At 47.6% G+C, this 11611-nt stretch overlaps 1 protein-coding gene across 1 annotated transcript in view; it reads left to right on the top strand.

Annotated features, from left to right (window-relative positions):
* Window positions 1-11611, top strand: part of HERC2 (HECT and RLD domain containing E3 ubiquitin protein ligase 2) — a 220953-nt gene that overhangs the window by 58744 nt on the left and 150598 nt on the right. The window contains exons 10-15 of the mRNA XM_011942889.1: window positions 1082-1270; window positions 1907-2058; window positions 5170-5327; window positions 5413-5526; window positions 8014-8265; window positions 10522-10715. Coding sequence (XP_011798279.1) covers window positions 1082-1270; window positions 1907-2058; window positions 5170-5327; window positions 5413-5526; window positions 8014-8265; window positions 10522-10715 — 1059 coding nt within the window. The remainder of the gene's footprint in view (window positions 1-1081; window positions 1271-1906; window positions 2059-5169; window positions 5328-5412; window positions 5527-8013; window positions 8266-10521; window positions 10716-11611) is intronic.

The raw sequence follows: 11611 nt of genomic DNA, 5'->3' as shown, positions 1-11611 counted from the left end.
GCCAGCCACCTCGCCCGGCTAGCTTTTTGTATTTTTTAGTAGAGACAGGGTTTCACCGTGTTAGCCAGGATGGTCTCGAACTCCTGACCTCGTGATCCGCCCGTCTCGGCCTCCCAAAGTGCTGGGATTACAGGCTTGAGCCACCGCGCCCGCTGCGGATATGTCTTTTATGTGTCTTTCTTTAGTGAGTCTCTTATTGGTGGACACTGGGGCTTACTGCCACAGTGTTGCTGTACGAGTAGTGCTGAGGGTCGGGTGTGGTGGCTCACGCCTGTAATCCCAGCACTTTGGGAGGCCTAGGTGGGCGGATCACCCGAGGTTGGGAGTTTGAGACCAGCCTGGCCAACTTGGAGAAACCCCGTCTCAACTAAAAAATACAAAAATTAGCCGGGCTTGGTGGCATATGCCTGTAATCCCAGCTGCTCGGGAGGCTGAGGTAGGAGAATCGCTGGAACCTGGGAGGCAGAGGTTGCGGTCAGCCAAGATCGCACTATTGCGCTCCAGCCTGGGCAACAAGAGTGAAACTCCATCTCAAACAACAACAATAACAACAAACACAAATAGTGCTGCAGGCCCTGCCCTGGAACACGCGTGCTCCACGTGTGCATGCATGTGTGCCCGTTCCATGCATAGGTGGGGATGCACCTAGTGTGGGCTGTTGTCACCAGGTTGCTCCTCACTTGATTTCTCTCACCGCCAACACGGATGCTGGTCTCCCAGCCTCGCGTGTGGGCTTTTGGGATTTTGCCTCCTAAAGCGCAAGATGGTGACCCTGATGTAGTTTGAGCATTTTAAAGTATATTAGTATTTAAGGGCCATTGATAGTACTTTTTAATAGGCTCTGTTAAAATGAAATGCGATGGAAATGGAAAAATAACCTGTTCAGTTGCTTCATCATACCTGTTAAATGAGGTAATACGGCATGGTACCAGCTATTTTGATGTTTTGAATCTGCGTATTTTCTCTTTATTTGCTTTGTTTTTGTCTTATAATATCTCAATGTTACTCCCAGCCATTTTTGTTTTGTTTTGTTTTGTTTTGTTTGTTGCTGTTGTAAAAGAAAACGTTTACTTTCTTACAGGGATCATTGCAAGAGGTCATAGGTTGGGGGTTAATAGGATGGAAATACTATGCCAATGTGATTGGTCCGATCCAGTGCGAAGGCCTGGCCAACCTGGGAGTCACACAGATTGCCTGTGCAGAGAAGCGCTTCCTGATTCTGTCACGCAATGGCCGTGTGTACACACAGGCCTACAATAGTGACACACTGGTGAGTGTTCTGGGCACTGTGCCTGCAGTGTTCCCTTGCGGGGCAGGGTCTGTATTGCAGATGCACAAACTGTGGGGTTTCTTTCAGCCATTTGATTTCTGAAGATTGATTAAGTTTCTGTTTATTGTATATTATGTTTAATAATCTCAGTTTTAATATTGTCAAGATTTGGATTGTGAAGATTAGGAAGTCCTTACAGTGAAACTCATTGCTAATCATGAAATTTCCGTTTGTAAACTCACTTTCCACATGTAAGCTCATTTGACTTTGTGGCCAGGCAGGTGACTGAAGAGGGAGTTAGTTGGGCCTCATGGGGATAGTGGCAGATTGGGACGTGGCATGTTTTCATTAAAGCGAGGTCAGCTGCGTGTCAGCTGCGTGTCTCTGTGGCACGGGGCTAGCCTGCCCTGCCCCTGCATCGGGTCTGGTCCTGCCGCGGCACACTTGGAGGCTGCCCGCTGTTCTGTTGGTGCTGGGTGGGAAGGGCTGGAGATCCTGCCCTATAGCCCCCAGAGACTTGTGCCCCACTTTCAGTTAGAGCAGGCGTTGCTCGGGGATACATGATAAAGGAGAGCTGCGCTGGTTTCATTTTCCTTGGACTGATGACTACTTTTCTTCATATTTTTCCTTTTTTAGGCCCCACAGCTGGTCCAAGGCCTTGCGTCCAGAAACATTGTAAAAATTGCTGCGCATTCTGATGGTCACCACTACCTGGCCTTGGCTGCCACTGGAGAGGTGTACTCCTGGGGCTGTGGGGACGGCGGACGGCTGGGCCATGGGGACACTGTGTATGTATTGCTCATTCCTGTAGGGGACACACTCCTCTTTTATGTTGCCATATCCTAAACAGGCTGGAGTGCAGAAGTGTGTCCAGGTGTTTGCCAGCTGCCCTGACGTGTAGTGCTGGGTTGGAGCGAGACACTACCATATGCTGCCTCCTTGGTGATGGCTTAGGAGCTCTGCCCATGCGTGGAAGGCAACAGGAATCGGCCTTTCTGCTTTTGTCCACCCCATGCAGCCTTGGCCGCCTTGTCTCTACTTAAACTGCATCCCCACTGTGGAGTTTGCCAAAACAAATCCCACAGCACCGTTGCTTCATTCACAAACAGTTCACCCTGTCTCCCATAGATAAGGTTGTCACCCTTTCCTTGAACCATTAGATTATTTTTACAGGAACGAAAATCAGCAGTTTCTTCCTAATATTATCCTATTCAGTTGAACCTTTTATTGTGAAAGACAGAAATAAAATTGAAAGTTGTTACAAATGCCAGGTTGTAAAAATTGAGAGGTCTGTCAGCCCCATGGAGTGATGGGAACCCTCTTGTACTTTGCCGTTGTGTGTGGAAGTTTGGCATTAGGTTTAAATGAAGGATGTATGTACAGACCAACGCAGCAAGCCCATTTCATGTGGTCCAGAGTCCTGAGCATGGAGTGGGCAGTGCAGAGCTTGAAATAAGCCCTTGTGTCCCTTGAGAGGAGCCTGCAGGGCATGGCCCATGCACACCGCAGGGTGAAGTTGAGGGTATCATTGCCGACAGCATCCGCTGGGAAGATCCCAAACTGGGAGAAAAGCAGAGTGATGTGTATCCTGCGGTGCGTGTATGCCAAGCTCAGCACAGCCCAACCCTGACAGTGTTGTAAGGGATTCAGACAAATGTTGTAAAACGAGTGAAAAAGAAAAGATTGATCTGTATGGAATTTTTTTTTTTTTGAGACGGAGTCTGGCTCTGTCGCCCGGGCTGGAGTGCAGTGGCCGGATCTCAGCTCACTGCAAGCTCCGCCTCCCGGGTTTACACCATTCTCCTGCCTCAGCCTCCCGAGTAGCTGGGACTACAGGCGCCCGCCACCTCGCCCAGCTAGTTTTTTGTATTTTTAGTAGAGACGGGGTTTCACCGTGTTAGCCAGGATGGTCTCGATCTCCTGACCTCGTGATCCACCCGTCTCGGCCTCCCAAAGTGCTGGGATGACAGGCGTGAGCCACCGCGCCCGGCCGATCTGCATGGAATTTATAGCTGTTACTCTCACACTGGATCCTGAGGGCTGGGATTGACATGGGGTTCACTGGACTTGAAAGGCATGGAAGTACAGGACGGGTGGTGTGTCTGCTTACTTCCTTTATGGTATCTGTAACTGACTTTGTATAAAATATTCCATAGTAAAGCAATTCTCAGCGGAGAGTAAGTGCTGGGATGAGTAACTCATTCCTTATTCTAGGACTTCAAGGAAGAAAGAGAGATCAGTGCAGATGACAGAAGCTGGAGATAACCTTTTGGGGAAGTTGAAACTTAAGCTATTGAATAAGGGAGAGATTGTACTGGAGTAGAGTCATTGGGCTGTCCCTGTGTGTGCCTGTGCCACTGTGTGTGTATTTTGCAAGCTAGTAGGTCACACAGTGAGTAAAACCATGTCTTTGGAGAGGTCTGGCTTCTGTAGATTCTCAAGAAAATATCATCCATCATAGGAATATATTCTGGATCCTAAGAATAGGATATTTTGCAATTTCTTCAACTAATAAGACTTCTCTACCCTCCTCCCCACTGCCTCATACTTTTCACTTGTAAAGTACAGATTGCCGAGTGCTGGCTTCATTCCATCCACATTCACTTAACAAATACATGTAAATGTCGGTCAGCTTTATGAGGCTTACGTACAACCAGATGACTGAGTTTCGGAAGGAGAGTTGGATGGGTTTTGGCAAGTGCACTCAGCTGGGGAGTCACCACCATCAAGACATGGGGCGTGCCTGTCGCTTCCAGGGCCCTGTTTGTACCCTTTGAGTTGATCCCCACTTCCTACCTCTAGTTCCTGACAACCTCTGCTCTGCCCTGTCTTGTTATTATTTTGTCTTTTCCATAAGTTAATATAAACAAAGCCGTACAGTGTATGGTGTTTTATTTCTGGCATCTTTCACTTAGCTTGATGTCTTGAGATCCAACCACGTTGTTGGGTATATGGGTAATTCATTCCTTCTGTTGCAGATGGACCATGGTTTGTTTGTTTGTTTTTTTTGAGAGGGAGTCTTGCTCTGTCGCCCGGGCCGGAGTGCAGTGGCCGGATCTCAGCTCACTGCAAGCTCCGCCTCCTGGGTTTACGCCATTCTCCTGCCTCCGCCTCCCGAGTAGCTGGGACTACAGGCGCCCGCCACCTCGCCCGGCTAGTTTTTTTGTATTTTTTAGTAGAGATGGGGTTTCACCGGGTTAGCCAGGATGGTCTCAATCTCCTGACCTTGTGATCCGCCCGTCTCGGCCTCCCAAAGTGCTGGGATTACAGGCTTGAGCCACTGCGCCCGGCCTGGACCATGGTTTTGAGCCATTGTGAATTAAGTTGCAATGGACTTTACAAGTCTCTTTTTTTTTTTTTGAGATGGAGTTTTGTTCTTGTTGCCCAAGGTGGAGTGCAATGGGGCGATCTCATCTCACTGCAACCTCTGCCTCCCGGGTTCAAGCGATTCTCCTGCCTCAGCCTCCCAAGTAGCTGGGATCACAGTCACCCGCACCACGCCCAGCTAATTTTGTATTTTTAGTAGAGACAGGGTTTCACCGTGTTAGCCAGGCTGGTCTCGAACTCCTGACCTCAGGTGATCCACCTGCCTTGGCCTCCCAAAGTGCTGGGATTATAGGGGTGGGCCACCACCCCCGGCCTATGGTACAAGTCTTTAACAAACACTGTTTTTATATTTCTACTGGATACCATACTTGGCATCGGGTTCCAACTTAACCAAAAGTCATGGAGGTGTTAGGTTTTGGAATTCTCTCTTCCTTATTTTATAAGGTACCTGGAAGGTGAAACTGGCCTGATGCTGTGATGGTCTAAATTGGGTAGTGAATTTCCTTTGCTAACACTAATAAGAAATAACACCAAGAAGAAGAGCATTCATGTTTGTTCCCTTCCTCCCCAAGGCCTCTGGAGGAGCCTAAGGTGATCTCCGCCTTCTCTGGAAAGCAGGCTGGGAAGCACGTGGTGCACATCGCTTGCGGGAGCACTTACAGCGCGGCCATCACTGCCGAGGGGGAGCTGTACACCTGGGGCCGCGGGAACTATGGCCGGCTGGGCCACGGTACGTCTGCCCTGCGTGAATGGGAGCATGCAGCAGGAGGTGGCCTCTTACAGGACTTAGTAACGGCCGTCCTATCTCTTTGAAGGCTCCAGTGAGGATGAGGCTATTCCGATGCTGGTAGCTGGGCTTAAAGGACTGAAGGTCATCGATGTGGCGTGTGGGAGTGGGGACGCTCAAACCCTGGCTGTCACTGAGAACGGTATGTAGAGCTCTTGCCACCCTGGACAGGCCCTCGAGGACACGCGTGGCAGCTTCCCTGGAGGAAGTGAGATGAGTACAGTGGGCCTCACAAGGCCGCCCACCCTGTCGTCCAGTGGGTGTGGGGCTCAGTGGCATTGGTGAAGAGACCCTGGTGGTTACTAGGCTTGTTTGCCTGGGGCCTGTCAGCTGGTTAGCAGCTGCCGCCATTCCTGTGTGGGCATTTTATTTTTTAAGAATTAGAGTTGGAATGGAATGGTTGACACTGAATTGTCTCTGGTTAGTATTATTACATTTCTTAACGTTCGGCCACTCTTGATTCCCTGTGGTAATTCCTGCTAAGTCTTTCCGTGTTCTATAGTCTGATGCTGCGGTATCTGCTGGCTTTGAATTTTGCTTTTGTGTTTGTGTTCCTAACTGAGATCATCCTCATCTTTTTTCAACGGTATGTGATGAGGTTTGATGGTTAGTCATGTTAATTTTTTAGAAATGACTCGTCTGTCAGTATTGTGCGGCTCTGTCCTTGGCATCTTGTGTGTCTCTGGCGTTGTGGAGTCTTTCTGTTAAATCAGCTGGGTACCTGTCGGCTTGCTTTCTCTCCTGCAGAAGTTGAATGGCAGTAGATAATTGAGTGACTTTTGGACAGTCCTTAGGTGAAAAATGAAAAATCATTTTAGATACTTCCCTATATGTTTAGGTCCCGCTGCCATTGCCGGGACAGACATTGTCAGAGCCATCTTGTGTCTGCTATTGTTCCCTGTATGCATAGGTCCCGCTGCCGTTGCCGGGCGGACATGGTCAGAGCCATCTTGTGTCTGCTATTGTGAGTGCTAGAGCAACGATGGTCTCCTCGGAAAGGCTCCTGCTGTCAGGGAGCTTTCAATGTGACATCTCGTCATTTTAAAATATCTATTATTGAGTGAGTGACAGACCTTAACTGGTTAAAAGTTTTGTGAGATCTGAGCTCTGTTAGGAGACTAGCCTTGCGTTCTTTAGTGTAGTTGCTACTTGAGTTGAAGTTGGTGATGATACGTTGAGTAAACTGCCTCGAACAGGCTGCGGACGGTGTCTAACTCACACTGGTGTTTCTTTGGTGCAGATCTTGCAGGGAAGTGTCCCTGCTGTGCTGTTATTTTCTGAGGCGACTCTTACGGTAGAAGTATCCTTCCCTGCAGTCTGGCCTTGGGGGACAGTGGGAAATGGCCAGGCGGCTACGTGAACAGCAGAATTTTCAGCACAGCGTGTGAAAGTGCACGCTCTGATCTCTGTGTGCAGGTCTGCTGTGCTGCCTTCATTGACCACGTCATAGTGTGTCATCTCCAGTTTCCGGTTCGCTCGGGGTCGGCCTGCTTTTGCAGGTGGAGTTGTATTGGTGTGCAGGCCTGCCCACTCCTTTACGTATTGTCTGTGGCTGCTTTCCTGTGACAGTGGCACAGCTGGGTCGTTGGGACAGAAAGCCCACAGAGGCTAAAAATATTTACCATCTGATCGTTGAGGAAAATATTTGCCTATCTTTAGTTGTTACAAAATAGAATGTGGGAACTTGTGGAGCAATCTGATGTCTTCTCTGGTTTCTTTTTCCTGATCTTTTACAGTTTTCACCTTTATGTAATTTCACTTTTTTGTTGTTGTTGTAAGACAGAGTTTCTCTCTGTCACCCAGGCTGGAGTGCAGTGGTGCAGTCTCGGCTCACTGCAACCTACACCTCCCGGGGTCAAGCAGTTCTCATGCCTCAGCTGGATTATGGATGTTCACCACCACGCCTGGCTAATTTCTGTATTTTTAGTACAGACAGGGTTTCGCCATGTGGCCCAGGCTGATCTCGAACTCCTGGGCTCAAGTGATCTGCTGGTCCCAGCCTCCCAAAGTGCTGGGATTACAAGCATGAGCCACCGTGCCCAGCCTAACAATTTTGTTTTTTAGCAGTTCACTTTCATTAAGTTTTTGCATAGTTTTCAGGTTACTGTTCACAGTAAAAATAAAAATATTTACTTTTGCAGTTGCAGTTTATCCCTTTATGTAATATTTAGTCAACTTACATAATTATGCTGATACATGCAGTTGGGAACACGTACAGTGGTACGGCTGACCAGCGGTCAGCACGGTGGCAACAGAAACAGGCGGGCAGACGGGAGGGTGGTCCGCAAGCATCTGCAGTGTGCCGGGCCCCAGTTACTGTGTGTCACGGAGGCAGTGGCCTTTGGTTCTGTGAAGCAGTGAACATTGAGCCCAGGCTAGTAAGAGTCAGGACTTGGTTTTTCATGGAATGAAAACAGAAGGAGACTCAGCTTTCCCTTTCTTTATTGCTTCTATACCAACCTCAAGCGTCAACTAGGTTTCATTTGCTCAGTGGCCACCCTTGTAGTGTTAACTATATACATGGGTGGTCTAGATTAGTGTGCGTTTTTCATTATATTATTTTCAGTCATTTAAAGTTTTTCACTAAAATGCAGAATTGTTGTTATTTAAATGCATTTGTATTTTTTAGGGCAAGTGTGGTCTTGGGGAGATGGTGACTATGGGAAATTGGGCAGAGGTGGTAGTGATGGCTGCAAAACCCCAAAGCTGATTGAAAAGCTTCAAGACTTGGATGTGGTCAAAGTCCGCTGTGGAAGTCAGTTTTCCATTGCTTTGACGAAAGATGGCCAAGTTTATTCATGGGGAAAAGGTGACAACCAGAGACTTGGACACGGAACAGAGGAACATGTTCGTTATCCAAAACTCTTAGAAGGCTTGCAAGGTGAGTGCAAACGTAAACTGTTAAAACCCTTCAGGACAATTTCTTCAGTAATCTTTTAAAGTTTGCAGGTTTTGTGTTCTTAACCTGGCATTCCGTGAATGGACTGTCGTTAGAAACTTTGACTGCCAGCTTGGTGTAGGTGTTGATACCAATTGGAAAGTGGGTATGTCTCTATTACAAGATGAGTTGAATTACTCTTCCCAAATGCAATATAAACCCATTGAGTTTTACAAACATCGCCACTTTCCGTGGCAGGCACCCATGCATCACTCAGCAGGCTGGACTCAGGAAGGGTTCCCTCTGCGGGGTGAGGTCACCTGTACTTGTACTGCAGACACACTGAGACCGTGAGGGTGCGTTGTGCTGTGGGGCCACATTGGCAGGTGGGGTTGGGTCCACCTGGGACGCTCTGATGTGAACTCGTCCTTGGTGCGTGATTGGTGCTTGCTCAGTTGCAAAGGTGTCCAGTGTGCATTGTGGTTGGAGGGAACAGATGGAAGCCGAGGTGTGTAGATATGAGTGCCGGCGCCTTCAGTGTGGGCTGCGGGTGCAGGCAGAGAGGACGGGGGCCTCCGCAAGAAGACCCTGAAATTCTTCTGTGGTGTTCTTACTAGGGATGTTGTGCTGCAGGAAGTTGGGGTGGGGCCATCAAAACTGTGATGGTGGAGGGATTTTTCTGAGGTAAAACTGGACTTTTCTGTACCACTTGGCCTAGTGGTTGGGAGGTAGTCTTCATCCTAGTCGAGAACTGGTGAAGGGCAGGCAAGCTGACAAGAAAGTAGGGAAGAAGGGAAAAGGCAGCGAGCGGTACATCAGATGGACTCTTTAGGGTTCTCTCTCTCCGGGGTGGGCAGCCTTGTTCTTAAAGGGCCGGATTGTATTTGAAGCAGGTGGACCTGGCTGTGTTCCAACACCAGCGTCTTCACAGAAGCAGGCCTTGGGCTGCGCTCTGTGTGGGGGCTGTAGTTCGTTGGGTCCTGGTACTACACACATTCTTTGTGTGTTTGCTTCTTTACCAAGTGGGTTTGGAAGTGGAACTTCTAAGTGAGACTTGCCGGTTCCTTTCTCCATTGGTTTTGTTTTAACGCATGTTAATATATTGATGACTGAGAGTTTTGTGTGCCCATACGGTATGTATTATGTTCTGAGCTTCTGAGGTAAGTGGCAGAGTAATAAGTTTCCTCTGTGTCATTGAATGGTGTTTGAATTTCACGTGCCTTCTTGTTTATATTCCCCTCCATTAGTATAGGAAAGCTACGACGGTCATTATAGAAATCTTTTACTTTCAGAGTATTTACATTACTGTTGATAAACACCTTTTTTTCTTGCTGATGTTAACTTATGGTAAGTTCCCAGGATAGAATTGTTCCCCTTACTGCAGTGTGGTTTTTCAGCTGAATTGTTTTATATGTTGACCTTTCTGAGCAACACCCTTTGTGTTGACCGTGTTAGATTTACCAGCAAGGAAAAATAGAATATTTTTCTAAGTGTTTAAATAGAAACAATGTTTTAAATATTGATATCACCTAACTCTGAGAGAACAATAGGTTTTTCTTAGGAAGCCTTCCTCAGTGAAGAGTGTGCTGTGCATTGTTACATCTGGGATGGGAGAATATGATCTAATAGTTAATTAAAAGCACCTTGTTTCTCTCTGAATGAAAATCTGGGCCGGGCGCGGTGGCTCAAGCCTGTAATCCCAGCACTTTGGGAGGCCGAGACGGGCGGATCACGAGGTCAGGAGATCGAGACCATCCTGGCTAACACGGTGAAACCCCGTCTCTACTAAAAAATACAAAAAACTAGCCGGGCGAGGTGGCGGGCGCCTGTAGTCCCAGCTACTTGGGAGGCTGAGGCAGGAGAATGGTGTAAGCTCAGGAGGTGGAGCTTGCAGTGAGCTGAGATCCGGCCACTGCACTCCAGCCTGGGCGACAGAGCCAGACTCCGTCTCAAAAAAAAAAAAAAAAAAAAAAAAAAGAAAATCTGAATGAGGAGGAGGAGAAAAAGGAACAGATCGTTTCCGTATCCTAGCATTATGATCTTTGTGGGCTATGGGTCCTAACAAATTGTAGCTGACAAAATAGAGGAGTTTTAATAACACACCCAAAGCAAATGAATTGTGCTTAATATTAAAGCAACAGATTACCCTCAAGAAGTGAATGTTAAAAGCTCTCTGACCTGAATGGCCTAGTGGAAATACCTTTGTTGCAGCAGAAGTCCTAGGCTTGAAGCTGCATCTGCATCCCTCTTTCCTTGTAGGGAAGAAGGTGATTGATGTGGCTGCCGGCTCCACCCACTGCCTGGCTCTGACTGAGGACAGCGAGGTCCACAGCTGGGGGAGCAACGACCAGTGCCAGCACTTTGACACCTTGCGCGTGACCAAGCCAGAACCTGCAGCATTGCCGGGACTGGACACCAAACACATAGTGGGAATTGCCTGTGGGCCTGCCCAGGTACTGAATATAGAGCTTGATTTGGTGTTTTGGAGGATTTTGGTTTCCAGTTGTTCATTACCAGTATGTAGAAAATACCACTGAGTTTTGTTTGTTGTTCTCATGTCCTGCAGTTGTGCTAAACTCACTTGTTATGAGCATCATTGTAGTTTCCTTGGGTTTTCTTCATGGACAATTATACTATCTGTATAGAGGGGCAGTTTCATTTCTTGCTTTCCAATCTGCTTGCCTTTTATGTCTTTTGGGCCTGATTGCCCTGGCCAGGACTTGCAGTGTGAAGCTGAACAGGAGAGGTGACAGTGGGCGCCCTGCCTTGCTCCTGACTGTAGGGGAAGGCAATTCAGTCTTTCACCATCAGCTGTGATGTTAGCTGCGGGTATTTATGTAGATGCCTTATTATCAGATTAAGGGAGTTTCTTTAATTCTCCCTTTTAGAAGCTTTTCAAAAATCCTGAATGGATGTTAAAATTTGTTAAATGCTTTTAATCTTCTCAAATGTTCATGCAGTTTTCCTTCTTTAGTGTGTTAGTATGGTGTATGACATTGATGATTTTTACTTTTTTTTTCTTAAACATTTTTTTTTTCCTTTCTTAGAGATGGAGTTTCACTATGTTGCCCAGGCTGGTCTTGAACTCCTGAGCTCAAGTGGTCTACCTGCCTTGGCCTCCCAAAGTGCTGGGATTACAGACGAGAGACACTGCACTGGCCTGATTTTTAAATACTGACTAAGCCTTGTGTTACTGGCGTAAACATCACTTGGCCACAATTTACTACTCTATTTCTTTTTTTTTTTCCTGAGATGGAGTCTCGCTCTATCACCCAGACTGGAGTGCATTGGTGCAATCTCAGCTCTCTGCACCCTGTGCCTCCTGGGTTCAAGCAATTCTCCTGCCTCA

This window comes from Colobus angolensis, unplaced genomic scaffold (genome assembly GCF_000951035.1).
Source record: "Colobus angolensis palliatus isolate OR3802 unplaced genomic scaffold, Cang.pa_1.0 Scaffold211, whole genome shotgun sequence".
Lineage (NCBI taxonomy): Eukaryota > Metazoa > Chordata > Mammalia > Primates > Cercopithecidae > Colobus > Colobus angolensis.
Note: the sequence above shows the minus strand (reverse complement) of the source record. Positions and strands in the feature narration are given on the sequence as shown.